This window comes from Ailuropoda melanoleuca, chromosome 1, assembly GCF_002007445.2.
Source record: "Ailuropoda melanoleuca isolate Jingjing chromosome 1, ASM200744v2, whole genome shotgun sequence".
NCBI lineage: Eukaryota > Metazoa > Chordata > Mammalia > Carnivora > Ursidae > Ailuropoda > Ailuropoda melanoleuca.
In genome coordinates this window covers 67,553,381-67,569,738 of record NC_048218.1, presented here as the reverse complement: position 1 = coordinate 67,569,738, position 16,358 = coordinate 67,553,381, and the positions used below count along the sequence as shown (strand labels likewise).

General features: G+C 38.4%; 1 protein-coding gene and 1 pseudogene across 8 annotated transcripts in view; one reads left to right on the top strand and one right to left on the bottom strand.

The window, feature by feature from the left end:
• The window catches only part of LRCH3 (leucine rich repeats and calponin homology domain containing 3), a 120,514-nt gene that overhangs the window by 83,634 nt on the left and 20,522 nt on the right, over window positions 1–16,358 (top strand). For 2 of the 8 annotated variants that reach the window (XM_034659885.1, XM_034659919.1), the window contains exons 11-15: window positions 4,908–4,959; window positions 5,365–5,514; window positions 8,600–8,650; window positions 10,136–10,189; window positions 14,867–14,938. In XM_034659885.1, the coding sequence (XP_034515776.1) occupies window positions 4,908–4,959; window positions 5,365–5,514; window positions 8,600–8,650; window positions 10,136–10,189; window positions 14,867–14,938 (379 nt within the window). The remainder of the gene's footprint in view (window positions 1–4,907; window positions 4,960–5,364; window positions 5,515–8,599; window positions 8,651–10,135; window positions 10,190–14,866; window positions 14,939–16,358) is intronic. The other 6 variants (XM_034659901.1, XM_034659924.1, XM_034659894.1 and 3 more) reach the window with 5 other exon arrangements.
• Window positions 13,973–14,539, bottom strand: LOC109489221 (annotated as a pseudogene).

The following is a 16,358-nucleotide window of genomic DNA, read 5'->3' as shown; positions in this document are numbered from 1 at the left end:
ATCAAGACAGTACGGTACTGGCACAAAAACAGACACATAGATCAATGGAACAGAATAAAGAACTCATAAATGGACCCTCAACTCTGTGGTGAACGAGTCTTTGACAAAGCAGGAAAGAATATCCAGTGGAAAAAGACAGTCTCTTCAACAAATGGTGTTGGGAAACTTGGACAGCCACATGCAGAAGAATGAAACTGGACTGTTTCCTTACACCATACACAAAAATAGACTCAAATGGATGAAAGACCTAAATGTGAGACAGGAATCCATCAAAATCCTTGAAGAGAACATAGGCAGCAACCTCTTCAGCCTCAGCCACAACTTCTTCCTAGACACATTACCAAAGGCAAGGGAAACAAAGGCAAAAATGAACTATTGGGACTTCATCAAGATAAAAATCTTTTGCACAGCAAAGGGAACAGTCAACAAAACTAAAAGACAACCAAAAGAATGGGAGAAGATATTTGCAAATGATATATCAGATAAAGGGCTAATATCCAAAATCTATCAAGACCTTACAAACTCAACACCCAAAGAACAAATAATCCAATCAAGAAATGGGCAGAAGGCATGAACAGACATTTCTGCAAAGAAGACATACAAATGGCCAACAGACACATGAAAAAGTGCTCAACATCACTCGGCATCAGGGAAATACAAATCAAAACCACAATGTGATACCACCTCCACATCAGTCAGAATGGCTAAAATTAACAAGTCGGGAAATGACAGATGTTGGCGAGAATGCAGAGAAAGGGGAACACTCCTACACTCTCGGTGGGAATGCAAACTGGTGCAGCCACTCTGGAAAATAGTATGGAGGTTCCTCAAAAAGTTGAAAATAGAGCTACCCTACAACTCAGCAATTGCACTACTGGGTATTTACCCCAAAGATACTAAGGTAGTGATCTGAAGGGGCACCTGCACCCCAATGTTTATAGCATCAATGTCCGCAATAACCAAACTATGGAAAGAGCCCAGATCTCCACTGACAGATGAGTGGATAAAGATGTGATATAACACACACACACACACACACACACACACACACACACACACAGGAATATTATGCAGCCATCAAAAAATCTTACTGTTTGCAACGACATGTATAGAACTAGAGAGCATTATGGCTAAACGAAATAAGTCAATCAGAGAAAGAATTATCATAGGATCTCACTGATTGTGGAATATTGAGAAAAAAGGCAGAGGACCATAGGGGAAGAGAGGAAAAAAATGAAACAAGACGAAACCAGAAAGGGAGACAAACCATAAGAGACTCTTAATCTCAGGAAACAAACTGAGGGTTGCTGGAGTGGAGAGGGGTGAGAAGGGTGGGGTGGCTGGGTGATGGACATTGGGGAGGGTATGTGTTTTGGTAAGTGCTTTGTTTTATGTAAGAGTGATCAATCACAGACCTGTGCCCCTGAAACAAATAGTACATTATATGTTAATAATAAAAACAAAATGAAAGAAAAGCAAATAAAAGACATCGAAATGGGGAAAAAAATTTTTTTTCTACTTGTGGTAAGAACTCTTAGGGTTTACTCTCTTAACAACTTTCCTGTATATCACACAGCAGTGCTAACTATAGTCATCATATTGAACATTACATCTCTAGTATTTATTTATCTTATAGCTAAAGTTTGTAGCTTGATCATCTCCCTCCAGTTGCCCCTCCCCCCCACCCTGCCCTCTTCTGCTTTTAAGGGTTCCCATGATTCCATTAGACCCACCTGGATAATTTTCCCATTTTAAGGCCAACCAGTTAGTAACCTTAATTTCATCTGCAAAGTCCTTTTTGACATGTAACATATTTACTGGAGTAACACCAGGAGGTGGAGATCATAGGGACCAAAAATCTGCCTACCTAATCTTAACCCGGCGTTCCTGTTTTTACTACCTTTTTAGAAATTCTTGCTCTGCCAGCACTGAGGGAATCTTCCCTTATTGGAGCCTGTTCTTTCAGACCTAGTAGTTTTCTGTTTATATTCACAGTCACCCACTATTAATTGACAGACCCTGGTGGCACCTGGGTGACTCAGTCGGTTAAGTGTCTGCCTTTTGCATAAGTCATGATCCCAGGGTCCTGGGATTGAGCCCCACAGGAAGTCTGCTTCTCCCTCTCTCTCTTACCCTACCCCCTGCTTGTGCTCTCTCTCTTTCTCAAATAAACAAAATCTTTTAAAAAATTTAAAAAAAAATTTTTTTTAAAGTGACAGACCCTGGATTCAAACTCAGTTACGACTAATTCTAAAGTCCATAACTTTAACCACTACGCCATAGCTATAAGATAAATAAGTACTGAGTAGGAGTGCTAATAAGATAAAGGTTGGGAATGATGAGTAAAAAATTTAAGGAAGTTTTTTTTTTTTCCCCAGCTTCAGTGTTATTTTAAACCTTGTCTTAAGGAGTTATTAAGTAATTTTTTCTATACCTTTAAAAATTATAATTTATTCTGTTAAAACTTTTAGGGCGTGGTATTTTAATTATTTAGTAAAGGTAAGAAATATGGCTTTACTCTTGAAGTCATATAAAACAGGTTTTTTTAAAATGTACTTTTTGATACCTGGAAATTAAAAAAAAGGATTTTGTGAATACTTCAAGGATGTGGAAACAATATAAGAAAAGAAATGTGAAGAGAAAGAGAACAAGAGTGTGGCTTAAGTTTTGCTTTTTTACATATTACCTTTTTTTAAAATTAGGAAAGTGTATGGGGCGGGTGTCTGGGTGGCTCAGTCGTTGATGATCTGCCTTTGGCTCAGGGCATGATCCCAGTGTTCTGGGATCGAGCCCCACATCAGGCTCTTCCGCTGGGAGCCTCCTTCTTCCTCTCCCACTCCCCTTGCTTGTGTTCCCTCTCTCGCTAGCTTTCTCTGTCTCTGTCAAATCAATAAATAAAATCTTAAAAAAAAAAAAAAAAGGAAAGTGTAAGGTAGGCCAGGGTTTCTCAATAGGTTGTAGCACCACTTTTCAATGGATATTTGAAACGTGCTTGATTTGGGAATTGGTTGTCAAAATGGTTATAGGTGTTAATGGCAGCCATTAAGGCTAAACTACCTATAATGTGCAGGACAATCTTGTACAACAAAAAAATTATCTGAAATGTTGTGACAGTCCTATTGAGAAACATATTCATAGATGAAACGGCCATACAACATGAAGTCGCATGGTGGCACCAAGGAGCTGCTAAGCTGTGATGGGCCCCCGTTAGTACCTTGTGATTGGCTTGAGGGAGCTGTCCATTCTCAGACATCTTCTTCCCTACCACTGTTATTCTCTCATATACTATGCTTCACTCTTTGCCTCCATCTTTAACTTTTCACACATATAGAAAACGATCACCTGCAATGGCAAAAACTAAGCTGTGAAGTGTGGTATAGTAGAAGCCACTAATCTCCAAGTCAGGGGGCTTGAATTCTAATCTAGGCTGTAGCCCTAGTAGCTGTCATTGAACTTTTGAGGGCCTTAGTTTTTTCTCCTGTAAAGTTAGTGGCATGAACTCCATGATTTCTGAAGTACCTCCAGTTCTCATAGACTGCATACCTAGAAGATGAGAAAGCAGACTACCACCGAGTCAGATAAGATTTCAGATCAGATAGATAAGGATTACTGGTTGCCTCACCTTGGGAAAGTTACTTAACTTCCATGCCTCAGCTTCTCAACTGTAAAATGAGGATTATAATAGTTCTTAGTCCTAAGATTGCATGAAGAATAATTGAGAAACACTGTGTATAAAATACTTCACAGGGCGTATGAAGTACATGGTAGGATCTCAAAGATTGTTAGTTTCTATATGCCTTTGCATAACGTTGCCCCAAAAAAGAACACAAATCATAGTCGATAAATGTGGAAGTATTGATTACACATGTGCATCAAGAGGAAAAGTCCCAATTTTAAAGAACAAGAAGATTCTAAAAAAGACCTTTTCTAAGAAGATCTCCATAGGTTGGAATCTGTAGAAAAGCCTTGAAGTAAGAAATTAATATATGATAACTGAAGAGATCTTGCTAGAGGAAAGATTCCATAGTGGGTATGTTTCTAAAATGAGGTAAGAGTCCTGAAAGCCAGGTTGAAGAATTCATATTATTATTAGTTGGTAATAAGAAACTGCTGGAGCTTTGGGGGATTTGTTTTTATTTTCCTAGTAACACAATGATTTAAAGCATTTACATCAACCTGGTAGGCTAGTAATCATGGTTTAAAATTTCAGGTCCTAAATGTCACAACGTCACTGTTCCCAACATTGTTAGGTGAGACACAAATGAGTAACAGACTCTGGAAACACTAAATCCAATTTAGGAAAAAGATAAATACCAAACTGTAAGATGTAGCACTGATAAAACTGAGAAGCAACTTTTACTGGTTTTTTAAAGCATTAAATCAGGTGTCATCTCTTTCTTAAAAATCAACATGATCTTTACTTTTATTATTCAAATTGCTACATTAGTTGAAAATGGGAGTAGGAGTGCTTTACAAGTTTCTGTCATATTCCAGATTTCTGTTGATAAAATGACTTTATATATAAAATTATCTCATTTAGATGTATCTTGTTTCAGTCATGGTGATAAAGAAGATAGCATACATAAAGAAGTGATACTGTTTGAGAAGTGATCTCAAATATCTGTCTGGTCAGCACTGGCTGACATAGACCATTGTTAGCTATCTGCAGTTTGATCAGTGATACCGTCACATGACATGTGAGTTGGAGACATCAGGTTTTCCTGGGGCCTAATTTAATGACTTGGGCTCAGGTTTACAAAATGCAGTCAGTCTTTCATTGCTGACCAGTTTGCCTATTGATTAATAGCAGGCTACATTAACAATAAAATTGTACTTATCTTTTATATATCTGCCTATCTTATCAAAGAATTTTTTGTTTTTTGGTTTTTTTTCCTTTTTTGGGTCAGAGTTCCAGTCGAGCCATCTTCTGTCATGTCACTATCACCAAGTCACATTCAGGTAAAAAAAAAATTTTTTTTTTGTTTCAGTGTTGATTTTTTTTTTTAAGTAAGATGATTTTCTATTTTTATAACACTTAAATTACCATTAATTGCCAGATATGTGTAAACTTCACTACCTGTCTCCTCCATAATACAGTTAATATAACATGTGCACCTGCTACTTGCTAGTGGTGTTTTTAGACACCAGACAGAAATTAAATCTTTACTGACATAATGGCTCTATAGCACATACAGGCACACAGGGCAAAGATGGGACACGCTGAGCAATGAACACATTTAAAGAAATGCTAGGTGACAGCAAAGTAGAAATTGCTTGGGTCAGCAGTAGTTTCCTGAACTGATGAGGAATATCGACAAGTTGACCTTTCTCCCCACTTGCACGTGCAAAATACTTTTGTTTCAGTTATCACATACAGACTTGGAACTTCATCGGAGAAGAGAGCAGTTAGTAGAGCGAACTCGGAGAGAGGCACAGCTTGCTGCCCTACAGTATGAGGAGGAGAAAATAAGGACCAAGCAGATTCAGAGAGATGCTGTCCTAGACTTTGTCAAGGTGAGATTTTTGCCATATTTCATTGAAATTCCGAAAGTGTTTTAGAAGTAAGTGCTTATTTGTTTTGCTGAGGCTACCAGGGCTTGTGGTAAAGTGTCGGCTTTCTTGTGTGTCACTCTAAAGAATCTTGAGTGAGTCATGGAACTGTCTCCTACTTGTGTTTAGATGGATTGTCCTCTTGTAGGTAAGCTGAGAAGTGATCATCTTGTTCTTGGGACAATAGTCTCTTCCTCTTCCTTAGCAGCCTGTCTTTAGACATCTCACTTTACTGTCCAGCTGCCATTTCCTCAATCTCTAGTACATTAACAAGGACCAATAAGACCATGAAAATGCCGCGTAAACCTAAAGTACCATGCACAAGGAAACCGTTGTTACCCGAGTCTCCAACTTCCGCACTCAGCTGAGCACCAGACTTTTGCAAGGTTAACAGGCTTAATACTTCAGAGTCATCTTTGAGTCTTTCCTTTCTGTTGTCTCCACACCTACTCAGGTGACAGCCCTGTTAAACCTTTTCTTTCTGTTTTTAAATTTACAGCCTCTACAGTTGCATCTAAGCCTGTTTCTTCTTTTTTCTTTTTCTTTTTCTTTTTTTTTTTTTTTTTTGGTGCTGTATCACTCAAAGTCTTTTTATTCAGAAATCACCTTGGGTTTTTCTCTTCATAATTAAATAACTCTTCCTATTTTTGTCTGTTTGTTATCTTTTTCTCCCATTTATCTGTAAACCCCATGAAAACAGGGAGTATGTCTGTCTTGTTTATTCCCTGCTCTATCCCTAGATCTTAGCAGGTCTTAGCCCATAGTAAAGCCGGTAAATATTTGTTAAAGAAATGACTGAATGAATCAATCACTCTTGTCCTCTAAAGCTTTCTCTCCTGTGTTTCATAACTCTGGACAAAGACCATCGTCTTTAAGTACCATACACATGATAAAATTCTTTTTTTTTTTTCAAATGTATCAAACCCTGGATGAAGATCTCTGATGCTCAGAAAGGATGACAATTTGCCTAGGTTAAATACTCAGCTAGTTACAGGTAGAGCACAGGTTCTGATCAAGACAGGTTGAACAGAAAATGGAAGTAAGATTGGCAGAAAATAAAGTTTCTTTAAAAAAAAAAAAAAAAAAAAGCCTGGCTCCAAACCCTAATCTGTGACCACAGTGCTGTATTGACTGTCAGTAAATAATGACGGCTAACACAAACTATCCTAAGCACTGTTCTGTGCATTCTGCTTTAATTAATTCATTTAGCTTGTGTTCTGTAGAAACCACATAGCTAGTAAGAGACAATCACAGTGTAGATGGTCCTGATTAAATGCTAAATTAGAGTTTGATCTTGATCTATTAGGTGAAAGAGAACAATTAGAAGTTCTAAAGCAGGAGAAAAACATGAGAGGAAAGATACTTCCGAAAAATTAATCTGCTCGTGGTAGAATATGTTAGAATGAAAGAGATAAGGAAAATGAAATCGAGAATAATTGCAGTAATTAGACTAGGGTGCAAAATGACGGCATAGAACCAGATGATTTCTGAGGTTCCTAAAGAGAGGCAGTGTTACACAGTCGTAAGAGCTTAGCCTCAGAAATAATCTGAATTTGAATCCAGCTTAGCTACTCATTATGTGCTTGACTTTGGGAAAATTACTGATCATTCTGTGCCTTTAATTTCCCCACAGGTATAGTATTGAATTTTTAAATATTAACTCAGAATTATTATAGGTGCACCTAATACTTTTACTAGTCTGGTGAGGCCCCTCCCCCCGCCCAGCACCACAATGGACTTTATAAATTAGAAATTTGAAGAGAAGCATCTGTATGTTTTATACATAAATGTAGTGAGTGTTGAATAAATCACTGAAGATGAGTGACAAAAAGAAGATCCCAAGGCAAGATTTTGAGGCTAAAAGAACAGTTTGAACAGGAGGCTAGCTTTGTGGAAAGAATATAGGATTCAGAGTCAGAAGACGTAGGTACAAATCTCGGTTATGCTACTGACCAATTTTGTGACCTTGCACATATCATTTAACCTCTCTTGTCCTCAATTCTTCTTTTTTTTTTTTAATATTTTATTTATTTATTTGACAGAGAGATAGCCAGCGAGAGAGGGAACACAGCAGGGGAATGGGAGAGGAAGAAGCAGGCCCCCAGCCAAGGAGCCCGATGTGGGACTCGATCCCGGAACGCCGGGATCATGCCCTGAGCCGAAGGCAGATGCTTAACGACTGCGCTACCCAGGCGCCCCAATTCTTCTATCTTTATGATTATGATGTTCATTTATCTCCGAGAGTAAAAAGAATCACTTAAGATAATGTGTATAAGAACACATTGTAGGGGCTCCTGGGTGGCTCAGTCATTAAGCGTCTGCCTTCGGCTCAGGGCATGATCCCGGTGTTCTGGGATCGAGTCCCACATCAGGCTCCCTGCTGGGAGCCTGCTCCTTCGTCTCCCACTCCCCTTGCTTGTGTTCCCTCTCTCGCTGGCTGTCTCTCTCTCTGTCAAATAAATAAATAAAAAATCTTCAAAAAAAAAATGCATTGTAAAACAGTGACTATAGAGATGGCTTAATTATTATCATTTGACATAATAACAAAAATTAGCAAATTACGGAAAAAAGCCAGTTAGTATGGGAATTTGAGGATTTGCTTTTGAACATGTTGAACAAAAGGTGACAGTGAGTTTTCAAATAGGCAGTTGAAAATGCAAACCTGGAAATTGGCTGAGAGGAGACAGCTAAAGATGTTAACACTAGACAGAGAGAATGATTTCACTGAGAGAATGTAGTGAGAGATCACCATTCTGGTTGTGAATATATGTGTGCATGTACATACAAAAAAACATACTTTTTATATTTCTATTTATAGATGCTTCTAGACCTCTGAAATACTGTCTGTCAGTTTATTGCCTTCCTCATTTAAATTGTAAGCTGTTTAAGGGAAAGGGTGGCATCTTCTAACCAGTAAATCTAGAAAAGTACTGCACGCGAGTGATACAGAAATTAATGTGGGTTATTATCTTGGTATATAGAATTTATCATTTCCAGTGTTCCAGATTCTAACCAACTTCCCTTTTTTGGGGGGTTTGGGAATGTATAGCACAAAGCGTCACAAAGTCCACAAAAACAACAACCCCCCTTAGATGGTGAGGTAAGTCTATATAATCACCTTTTCTTTGGAATTTTTTATTATTGCAATGGAAATGAAATGTTTATATGTGATTATCATGTGTTTTCAGTGATCAAAATATTGCCATTTCCTTTTCCCTCACGAAATTCTCCTTATTCTGGAAAAGATGACACAGGCCAGGGAGTTTATCCAAGTCTGTAGATCTTAATCTGTACTAATCCATGTGGAGATTATTTATTTCCTTCTCTTATCCCCACCAGAAGTATCATCTCCCTCATCCATTTCAAAGCAGAGTGTGTAGTGAGAGGGAGTCCTGAGAGCTGTGTCTGACAAGGGTAAATGGTGTTGGTATTGAACTAAAAGATACTCCATATATTTCAGCTCCAAGACTCACTTCTTGAGTATGTGTGTTACTGATTATATGGCGTACAGAGTAGTTTTATAATATGAACTAGTACATTTTCATTACAAGTAAACATGTAAAATTGATTGCTTAACCTTTTTAAAATGCACCTGTTGTGATCTGTTAAAATGAAACTTACTATTTTTATTGTAGTTGGCTTTTTTATTAAAAGCCATTTTTCGTTATCTTTGCCTTCTCATTTTTTTCAATTTACGATCATTGTTTCCTTAAAAATGCATAAAGGCATTGTTTCATGTGAATTTTGAACCTGCTTTCCATAAAGTAAATTACTTAAAAACCTAACGGCTTTACAAGCATTAAGTTTCAGCACAGAGGTTTTAAAGCACAGTGTTTCTGGAATGGTAAAATGCATTTTTTGATATGTTGTAAATTATCTGTTTTAAAGGTTTTTTTCTTTATCTCAGTGGACATATAATCACTACTTCTGGTTTATCTAAGAACTTACTCATTGGTGTAATACCTGAAAGAGTAACTCAGCTTTTTCAGTTGTCTTTTCTTCACAAGGTCATAATAAAAATAAAACAGGCAAAGTTAATACCATCTTCTTTTTTTACCCCCAGATTTCCTTCTTAATGGTCATTCTGGAGTAAATTCATTATTTAAAAATTAAAACTTCTCAAGAAAATAACGTGTACAGTTTTTAAGTTTCCAGTTGTACTCTTGTTTTGTCTGAGAAAGGTAATGAAGAGATGTGTAGACTAGAATTCATGACTCTTGGGTTTATGGTTTTTAATTTGTTACTGACTCATTAAATGACCACAAATTCTTTGTTAACTACTACATCTGTATTTCAGCTTTCTCTTCTGTGAATAGAGAATAATCCCTGTTCTCTCCTTGCTTTAGTCAGTTTTTAAGCAATAAGATCATATTTGAAATTATTTAAGCTCTTTAGCAGAAAATCATGACTCAGAATCAACTTATAGCTATTACGATACATGAATTCAAAATGATTGTGAATGTGATCCCATATGTTAGCATCTTCAGTACGTCTTAATATATCTCTTTGCTTGTGTATTTGTGAAATGTCATGTGTGTGCATAGTTTGTTTTTGACATTGCTCCATTTCTCTCCGCCTCTCACAGTGTCCCTTCCCATCCAGAAGGTCTCAGCACACTGATGATAGTGCCTTGTTAGTGGTAAGAGCCTTGCACGAAATGGAGTTATATTTTGCCGTGTCTAGAGATTGGAGAACAGTTATCATACTTCTCATTTAGAAAGTGTCTAAATATCCTAAAACATGATTAGCATCATTACTCAGTGCTTTACAGATAGCTAGAACGTTTCCTACATACTGTTCATGATTTACCCAGTGTTCCAGTGGTCTGCCGCTGTGATTCAGACACCTTTGTTAGTGTTTCCAAAAGTAAAACGTTGACATTGTGATCCATATTGGCTTTGTATGTGGGTTAGGAGGAAAGAGAATAATTCGTTTTTTAAATGTCATTTTTAAATTCAGGTGCATTTACTTAATAATCATTAATTTGGTGAGTCACCTGTGTGTTAAATGAATTTCCTTACTCCATGACTAATTATACAGCTGTATATTCGCCATCTTATTTTATTATCTATTTAAAGCTACTGAAAATCCCAAGCTTTTAAAAAATACTTACATCTCAAGATTATCCCTCCATGTCCCTTCTTTAAACTCTGGGAAACATTAACTTGGAATGTTACCTACTGATAATTTTTAACACTGGTTTACTTTTTTGTGCCTTTCGTCTGCTGAAAATGAGTATAACAATAAGAGCTGTATTGAAAATCTTAGTAAGTTTTGTCAGCCTTGCAAGAGAATTCTAACATTTACAAAATTGCTTTTCCCATCATGTTTTATGATATTTTGTACAGTGTGTTGAAAACTAGCAGTTCAAAAGTACAGTGTGTGTAGCAATTCCTGTCGTCCGTGCTGGTCCCTGCTGCCATTGTGCGCACTGCCTCATGGACTGCAGACTTCAGTGTGAGCATCTTCTCACATAGACTTCCACTGTCAACGCTTCTGTGTGTTCTGCAATGATCACTTCCTTCGAGATGGATAAAGCACATTTTAACAGGGCAGTCTGGCAGAAAAATAAAACCACCACTCTCTGGGGTTTAGTGGAAATTAATTGGCATGAGAAATAAATAAATTAATGCAGAAGAATATTGAGAGCCTGTGATGATCCAGACACTACCACAATTATCTCATTTACTATCACAGCCAAACAGTTAAGGTTACACGTGTCACCATTTTACAAATGGTTACTGAGGCACAGAATGTTTTGTCCGGAATGCGATTTGTCCAAGGTCACATAGCTTAAGTGCATGCAACATTGGGTTCAAATCTAATTCTGGCTGACTTGAGAACCTGCCTTAATTAAACACCATGGTTTATTGCCTCTCAGTCTATAATTGAAAACAACTTAGGAGACTGAGGTGAGATTTAATACCATGTATAGGAAGTGATAGAAGTCTGAGTGCCCACACTTCTTTGTCAAGGAAAAAGTGGAATTTGGAAAAACAACAAAATTCACTCAGTGTAAAATTTGAAATGGCTTTTAGCCATTTTCGAAAGACATGCACTTGTATTTTACTCATCAGTATTCATGTTTCACCTACATGAGATGCCCTTGAAAAGAGAGGACCACATCTCACATATTTTTGTATGCCAAATAGTGTCCAACACTGTGCAAAAAGGGTCTATTTTAAATCATACCTCTGATTTTCTAGACTACTGTCCAATGGCTTCATATAACTTTTTTTTTTTTAGGAAAGGGAGTGGGGAAGGGACAGAGAGAGAGTGAGAGAGAGAATCTTAAGCCGACTCCACTAGTGCAGAGCCCACCGTGGGCCTCGACACAGGGCTCGATCTCATGACACTGAGATCATGACGTGAGCCGAAATCAAGACTTAGACACTTAACTGACTGAGCCACCCAGGCAGTCCAACTCCTAACGTCCTAACGTGGCCTACAAGCTCCTGCACACCCTGTCTCATATCTCTGGGCTCATGCTATACCAGCATTTTTTCAGCTTTTCAAAGAAGGCAAGCCCCTTTTTACCTCACAACCTTTTGCAGATGTGGTTTCTCTCAGCATGGAATGCATCTCCCTCCCTGCATATACCCCTTGGCTAATTCCTACTCATCTATCATGTGTCAGCTTAAATGTCACACCTTTAAAATGGCTTTTCTACAACCCGAGACTCCCAAATCAAATTTGTCTCCACTGTCATTTTTCTCATCCTAGTACTTTGAGGTAGGTGTTTGTTGTTTTACATCTCCTCCCTGTTAGACTGCGGGCTGGAAGCTTCATGGGCGCAGGGATATTCTCTGTTACAATTACCTGTGTATACTCAGTCCCTGTCATTGTCCCTGGGATATATTAAGTGCTCAGTATTTCCTGAATGAACACATAAATGCTATGTATGTAATAATCCCTCGTTAAATTGTTTCACGATGAAAAGGTCTAATGATACAGCAAGGTGTAAATGTTGGATTTGATTTAAAGACCTTGAAGTATAGGATTTGAAATAACTATTAGTGGTGTTTAATGTCCGTGACATGAACATTCCATGAGGGCTGCCCTGAAGGATCTGTTGCTTTCATCTGTACCCCATCTCCATCTCTGTCTCATCTCAGAAACTAGAGACTCTCTAAGCTCATCTCACTTCCTCTTCCCTCCACTCCTTTTGTCTTCCTTTGACAGTGTAGGGCCTTTTAGCCTTTTTATGTTTGAGATTGACAGTAATGTCAGTACATTTGGTTATAAAGAGGCCCAGGAAAACTGAAGAGGTGAAGCACACACAGGGTATGACTGTTGTCACAGTCTTGTTCTGGTACATTTCCTTCACTTTTTTCTGCCTTAAGATAGAGTAGGTTGCAGTGTTACTTTATTTATTTATTGGTTGATTGATTGATTGATTGATTGCCCCCCCCCAAGAGAAAGAGAAACATTGCTGTTCATCAGCTGTATTTAAAAATAATTGTATCTGGGGCGCCTGGGTGGCTCAGTCGTTGAGCGTCTGCCTTCGGCTCAGGGTGTGATCCCGGCGATCCTGGGATCGAGCCCCGCATCAGGCTCATCCTCTGGGGGCCTGCTTCTTTCTCTCCCACTCCCCTGCTTGTGTTCCCTCTCTTGCTGGCTATCTCTCTGTCAACTAAATAAATAAATAAATCTTTGAAGAAAATAAAAATAAAAATAATCGTATCTATTTTATTGATCATCTGCACACCTTTTTCTAAGCATACACGTGTTTAAGTTCATTTATTCCATGATTCACATATTTGTGATCCTAGTTTACATTTTTCAAAGTTATGTACATTATAATATATGTACATTAATATATTTAAGCCCTTGGCAATTTGTTGTTTTAATAGGTACAGTCTTATCCAGTGCCCTTTGTAAAAGTCCTGTCTTCTCTGATTTTTACTCTTTACCAAATTAAAAAATTGTCATGTTTTGAGCAGTTTTATCTGTAGTCAGAATTCTGTACAATAGATTCTAATAGCATTGTCTCTGATTATACTTCTAATTTACCTAATAGATACAGCTAATTATTTCTAGTTGTATATAGGTTAGTGAAAAGATGAAGGATTCAAAGAAAAGGAAAATTCCACTCACCCTCTTATAGGTCATTTGGTCACAGAGGCAGAAATGAAATTCATCCTTAAGGTGTGGCACAGAATCCTCATATCCTGTTTTCTCACATCAGAGCTGTTACATCGAATTATATTATATGTAATTTGGGTTAATATTGAAAAAATACAGTTCTTACTCATGCCAGTTCCGCTCAGTTAAAATGAGCTCTTTGACTGGATTTGTTTTCCCATCATAGAAAGAGCACAGGACTTACTGGTTTGGTTTCTAAGGTGATTATTCCAAAAAATTTTGATGTTCTCAGTTTTAGTTCTGCATAAAATCACTTTTTAATAAATCATGCCTGCTTTTTTGTTGTTGTTGTCACATGATCATTTATGAAAATATTTTCCTTTGTAGTTCTTAACTAGCTGAATATTTCACTGCCCCACTGTTGATGTCATCTGTGATGTCATGAGGGTGGCGGCCATCAACACTGCAGCCCAGAGACTGGGCAGTCCCCAGGATCTCTTTAATGGTTCCAGAGAGTTCTGTAGCTAAAGATTGGTGCCACATTGGCCAGGCAGTGTTGACAGTCTCATCAAAAGTGATACCCACTGTGCTTTATATTATTCTACTTGTTTCTGTCTCTTGATGGTTCTTTGAGGGCTTTAATAATGAGGGCAGAGGCAAAGGGTACCACTTCAGTCTGAGCCCATCTGTCCTGAACGTTGGTCAGTTGCGCTGTAATCCTCAGACCCTTCCAATCACTGGTTGCCTTGGCATTGTCATCACCAACATTTTTTGGAGACAGACTCAGAGGGTTGCCCTTGGGGGCCAGGGCAGACGGGGCACTGACTTCCTTACCAGTGTCCCTCAGGTATACAACTTTGATGACCTTGGGGTCGAGCTTAGGCGGCATGGTGGAAGCAGCTGGTGTCGGGTGAACCCAGATGCGAGATGACCAAAAAGAGTTGCGCCTTGGCCTCCTCCGAGCCGACAGCCAAAAGCCCTTTCATTTCTTGATTAATGTGGTGTGAGGTACTGAAATAGTTCAAATTATACAAGTGGGAAAACTGTTTTGTGTTAGGGGTTTTTCCCCCAAGTATTTTTTCTGCCCTATCAATATCTTAGTAAACCATTTGAAAGTTTGTCTATGACCTTTCCTTTTCTAATTTCATTGACCAGATCTGCCCTGCCTGCCTGACATTTTGCTAACATATATGCTGGCTTCTGTTTCTTCTCTTTCTCTTTTAAAATTTAGTCGCTGTCAGGGTTGAATCAAGTGGGCTGTGCTGCTCCCCTGCCTCATTCTTCTGCCTTCGTGCCTATTAAGGTATCTCTTGTTACTGTAATGCACCAGGAGCTTTGGGGAGGGGTTGTGCATGGGAGGTCTTAAATTTTCCAATATTGGTCCAATAGCAATGTAAAACCTAGGAGTGCGTGAAATATCTGTAAGCTTATTAAACTATTTGTGAGTTTAACATTAATTTTACTTGAAATTTTTGAAAGATTTACCGTGCTAGAAGCACTCACAGAGCCTGCATTAATTCTTTATATTGAGATTCTGTTGGAAATGTCATTCTAATTTTCCTACCAAAGGTTATTTTTTGGTCATGAGTTATTTTACTTTGGCTGATAAATAACGTCAAATTAATTCTGTTGTCTGATGTGCATGCACAATGACTGCAGTCCCAGTCCCCAAGAGTGTCACTGCTAAAGCCCTCCTGTAGTAGAGGTCAGCAAGCTGTGGCCCCCAGGCCACCTGTTTCTGTAAATAGTTTTATTGGCACAGCCACTCCCATTTGCTCATGTATGGTCTATGGCCCAGAAGCCTAAATAAAGAGCTTGTGGTTTTTTATTTTTTGAAGGCCTGTAGGAATGGTAATTCCATATTTGTGATCATATGATATAAAGGAATTATTAATAATCTTCACTGTTAGAAGGGTCTTCCCTTGTCTAACTCAGATCTGCCCCCCGTGTTGTACACTTATTTCTTCTTTTCTTTCCAGTGTGGAGATATTCTAGTTATTTAGCAGTCTTTATATAAGAATCTTTAAATTTGAAAACTATTACAATGCTGCCCTTGTCTTCTCACTATATAAATTCTGGTCATTTTATGTGCCTTTCTCAGTCTCAATCCTTTGGAGCTTTCTCAAGTTCTCTGCCTTCCGTTTTGGCTCCGCAGTCCCCAACCAGAAACATAGCCTTCACTCGAGCCCGCCTGGCGCTGAGCATGAAACAAGTGTTTTCACATCTTACTCTGAGCATTAAGTTGGCTTTTCTCATTTTGCTCAGTATCCACTGTAATTCTCAGATGTTTCAGTTATACTCCTAAATGATCATTAATTCCCACATCTTGTATCTTGTTTTTCTAAATACTTGATTTTGCTTTTTTTTTTTTGGTTAAAGATTTTATTTATTTATTTGACAGAGAGACAGGCAGCGAGAGAGGGAACACAAGCAGGGGGAGTGGGAGAGGAAGAAGCAGGCTCTCGGCCCAGGAGCCTGATGCGGGGCTCGGTCCCAGGACTCTGGGATCATGCCCTGAGCCGAAGGCAGACGCTTAATGACTGAGCCACACAGGCGCCCCTTGATTTTGCTTTTTGAACATTTTTACTTCTCTGATTTACCAGAATACTTTCAGATTCTTGCATCATGTCCTTCTAAATGCTGGCCCCAACTTTATCACATCTGTAAACCTGATAAACCTTCTCTGTAGTCCTTATTGAAGATGCTACACATACCTGGAAGAC